We start from the raw sequence: 4,890 nt of genomic DNA on the forward strand, positions 1-4,890 counted from the left end.
AAATTAGGGACGGCTAGCGCAGATAGTCCTCGTGTAGCTTTACGCAAAATTCAAAAACAAACAAACACTATCATGGAATTAGTAAATCATTATTAAGAATGGTTATGAGCGATGCTAGAAAACGTAAAATAATAACACGCCATATATTTGCTTTTGACTTTTCGAATCCAATTACGTAGACAATATAAGTTAGAGCCTGTGCCTTTCTGTCATCCATTGAGATAAAGCTGGATTGGATCGTTTTGAACTTGCTGCCTGATGAAGATTAACACTGCTGTGAAGACCGCATGCTTCATTAGAGAATGTTGTTGACCACTAGGTTTCTGGAACCAGTAGGGCAAACTATTTCTCATATCAAGCCCCGTGCAATCCGCTACTCAATAGCCTATTATATTTACTTGACTTAAAGATTCAATGTTAATCTAACAGTCAAAATAGTAACAAAAATAGTGTTTCAAAATCAATGCTGTGTCATCTGAACTCTTTACAGAGTGCTATTCAACATTGTATCATGTAATTGGTGTATTTATTCATTTTAACCTACATTGCTAATTTAGCAAAATTGCGTGATAGAAGGGAGTAAATACAGATACCATATAAAGAGATTCTGAAAAAACTATAGATATGTATTTCAGAGGCATTACAGGTTATACAAATGTAATATGCAAATTGTCCGATTCACAAAAGTATTTTTATTCTTCACATGCTCATCACCTTGCACTCCAATTTGTCAGAGTGAGTCACACTAATTCACAGACATATCTTGAGTACAAATACCTATGTAACTAATATTATTTCTTGTGTACAACAGACTTGTACATTTCGCCAAGAGATTGCCACATATTGTGTATCTACACGAAATTTAAATTTGGAATTGCAGTCAAGACTTCTTCTCTAGTGTCTTTTGGATCAAATTTATCCTTCAATATTTCTTAATTGTGCATATCTTTATTGGTCGAAACCATTTCTTCCTTAAACATGACGATTGCCTCAGATTTATCCTTAACTATCTCTAAATTATGTGGTAACTTCCTTGATCGAAACCCAAGGGATACATAGGTTCAATACGCTTTAATAAAACGATTTTGGAGTTTCACCAAGTAGTTACGTTGTATGTCACCACGTCTGATAATGCTATATTTGACGACTATGAAGTCCATTGCAAAAGACTCCGTCGTGAGGCTGTCATTTCCAAAGCACACCACCCTTCCTTCTATGTTTCCACAGACCATTTTGTATACGAAGACGACAAGCTAACATTTTAAACGTCTGATCTCACAGAAATCTATAGGTTACCGTGTCCAGTGAATTGAATGTGATGACCTCGTGTGAAATATTATGAATGCCCATTTCATTCTCCAGTTCCATGATATATGCAAAGATTCGAGGAATGTGTCATGTAAGTAATTTGTACCATGTTCCCAGTCGGTGATCCTTCTTGATTATATTGCGTACTATTACCTGAAGCACGTGGATGACTTTCGCCACTTACCTTTGTGTTCGTGTATTTTCACCTATTACTAGACACTGCACTTTGCTTAACACGACTGGGGGACGACTTTTTTCAGGTCTCTTTCTAAATCATCCTGTTACATAAAGTTGATCCACATTCCTTAGTTTTCAATGTCATTAAGTACAAAGGATATTCCCTTTTTGAAACATCGAAATCACTGATTTGAGAACAACAATATGATCTTAGAGTATGTTTATTTAGCGTTGGAAAGGACTGTTACATACCTTGCCCAAAATTAGTATCATGTGGCTTCGCACTACCTACGAACGCTGTGTCACGTGACTGATTTATTTGCATATTCAAATTAGTTTATAGTTCTCTAATTTCTTTAAAATTTGAATGATGTGATAAATATTAGAATCCATGAAGATAAAGAAAAAACAGAAATATAAATGTTTCTCAATCTGAAAATCAAATGAAATTATTTCTTAAAAAACGCAGAATAGGCAAATTTGATATTCAACTTTGAAAGTCACCATTAAACCCACTTACCAGATTACACCTTCGTATTTTAAATGTCACTTGTATCAATATAACATAAGCTCTACAAATACCGTAACTTAGAAAATAGTATTAGTAAACGGCCAGAACCGGAGCACCTATAGGATGTTTGTTTTTACGGCTTCCGCTTTTGCTATGCACGGAACCTGTCACTTCCTTTAGTTCGTATATTTAATCTTATGCCAAACGTAGGTGAAAAAAAACAGGTAATTCTTGAAGAAACTGGAGAAAATGTCAATATTTCTAATTTACAATTATACTTACAGATGTCCAAACTTTTCGATTTTATAGTATGATTTCATAGTTGCTACAGGAAACAGTGTAACTGTCACCTTTTAAACAAATACTCTAGCCAGTTTTTGTTTTTGTTTAGTATACGTGTAGTAATCACATTTCTTTAAATAAGGTTTATCAATTACTTAATAATAGTCCCATGATTCTGTATATTGAGATGTAAACATACCAGCTTTAATTGCATCAAATTTAATTGTCACTGTAACCCAACAGCTTTATTTCACAAAATATCTACACATCTATATACTATTGTTTAAACTAAAACATCAGTTAATGTTTTAACAACTCTGTAACGGCGATTTTTTCTCACTCGTATCTTCGATGTGACTTCTTATGGACATGAGTATCTAATACCCGAGTAAACTGTTATCAGGTCAGAACTCGTACCCAAATATATTGTCAGTAGCCTCTCGATGTTCAGCAGGAAACTCAAAGTCTGTTGTGTAGACGGAGTGTCTCGAAGCTTCTTTCAGACGGCTGAAGTTTTCATCAGAATGTGTTTCAATAGGTAACCGATAGAGGTCTCCGTTGACACCATAAAACAGAGGCGCATCTTGACAGTTGAAATTATACCACCAGTCACACACTCTCAGCTTTTGATTAAAAATTGAGCCATTTGGACAAAGGTAGCTAACTTGACGACGATCCAACTGGCAGAAATGCCACACCTGAAATAAAACTGAGTATAATAACCATGCCTTTCACAAAGACGTTAAACCAGTGGTTTCCAAACTGTGTGTCTGTCGTGGCAGGTTGCTAGGGGTGTAGCGAAAGTTTCACCAAACGACGAAGACTTATAAACATAAAAAACAAACAAACAAACTACAAACACATACTGCATGTGACACGCAAATCAAAATACAAGGGTTTGGGTGTCGTCAATGGTATTGGTTAACAGCGATTGGTTGTTAAACGCAAAGCTACACAATTGGATGCCCATCACGAGTATCGAAACCTAGTTTATAGCGTTGTAAGCCTGCTGAGCTACATGTGCTGTTTCCATCACGAGTATCGAACCCTAGTTTATAGCGCTGTAAACCTGCTGAGCTATCTGTGATGTGCCCATCACAAGTATCGAAACCCAGTTTATAGCGTTGTAAGCCTGCTGGGCTATTGGGGATGAAGAAAGTTTGGAAACCACTGTACAAGGAAAACTGTCTATTATCTGTTTCAGTAACAGTTTTGATTAATAAAAGCGTCGAAACACCGCAGATAGTCTATTCGGTAATTTTGCTTTAAAACAAACATAATACAAATAAGTATTTATTTACATAATTATGTAAAACGAATTTTCAATCAACACTAGAGGAATTTCACAAGAAATAAGTGTAAAGATTAAGCTGATATCCTTAATTTTATTTCAAAACTACGTTTGATTCAGTACATCTCTTGAAATATTTACACTCCAACAGGCTGGCGTAGAAATTTTTTAATAAAAACGGCATTATTTTCTACATACGTAAACTTTCTGTCAGCGCCCATACATTCGCGATACAGACTTAGGTTTGTTTTGAATTTTGCACAAAACTACTCGAGAGCCAACCTTCTCTAATTTAGCAGCGATAGAGGAAATGGATGGTAGCTAGTCAACACCAACCAGCCCCAACACTTAAGCTACTCTTTTTACCAACGAATATTGGAATTGAACATAACGTTATAACGCCCCCACAGCTGAAAAAGTAAGCATGTTGAGTGACGGGGGTTCGAACCCACGATCCTAAGAGTTGAGCGCCCTAATTACAAGGCCAAACTTTCATAATACAGTCTCCGGGAAGTAAGAGTTAACTTACAGTATACAGTCTCTAGGAAGTAAGAGTTAACGTTCAGTATACAGTCTCTAGGAAGAAATAGTTAACTTTCATAATACAGTTTCTAGGAAGTAAGAGTTAACCTTCAGTATACAGTCTCTAGGAAGTAAGAGTTAACTTTCATAATACAGTCTCTAGGAAGTAAGAGTTAACTTTCATGATACAGTCTCTAGGAAGTAAGAGTTAACTTTCATGAATAAGTCTCCAGTAAGTAAGAGTTAACTTTCAGTATATGGTTTCTAGGAAGCAAGAGTTAACTTTCATGAATAAGTCTCCAGTAAGTGAGTTAACTTACAGTATATGGTCTCTAGGAAGTAAGAGTTAACTTACTGTATACAGTCGCTAAGAAATAAGAGTTAACTTCAAATATACAGACGTTCACTATACAATATTAAGGCAGTAAAGGTTAGTGTCGTGGGTGTGGTCTCTGTCTCTTGACAGTAACAGGTAAAGATCACTATACAATATTAAGGTAGCAAAGGTTAGTGTTGTGGGTATAGTCTCTTGACAGTAACAGTTAAAGATCACTATACATTATTAAGGTAGTAAAGGTTAGGGTTGTGGGTATAGTCTCTGTCTCTTGAGAGTAACAGTTAAAGATCACTATACATTATTAAGGTAGTAAAGGTTAGTGTTGTGGGTATAGTCTCTGTCTCTTGAGAGTAACAGTTAAAGATCATTATACATTATTAAGGTAGTAAAGGTTAGTGTTGTGGGTATAGTCTCTGTCTCTTGAGAGTAACAGTTAAAGATCACTATACAATATTAAGGTAG

The 4,890-nt window shown here is 35.6% G+C and overlaps 1 protein-coding gene across 4 annotated transcripts in view; it reads right to left on the reverse strand.

Annotated features, from left to right (window-relative positions):
- Window positions 1-2,496: 2,496 nt before the first annotated feature.
- Window positions 2,497-4,890, reverse strand: part of LOC106468645 (RNA-binding motif protein, X-linked-like-3) — a 15,081-nt gene continuing 12,687 nt past the window's right edge. For all 4 annotated transcript variants that reach the window (XM_022397001.1, XM_022397000.1, XM_022396999.1 and 1 more), the window contains one exon: window positions 2,497-2,976. In XM_022397001.1, coding sequence (XP_022252709.1) covers window positions 2,683-2,976 — 294 coding nt within the window. In that variant the 3' untranslated portion in view covers window positions 2,497-2,682. The remainder of the gene's footprint in view (window positions 2,977-4,890) is intronic.

The sequence above is a fragment of the Limulus polyphemus genome, unplaced genomic scaffold, assembly GCF_000517525.1.
Source record: "Limulus polyphemus unplaced genomic scaffold, Limulus_polyphemus-2.1.2 Scaffold3096, whole genome shotgun sequence".
Lineage (NCBI taxonomy): Eukaryota > Metazoa > Arthropoda > Merostomata > Xiphosura > Limulidae > Limulus > Limulus polyphemus.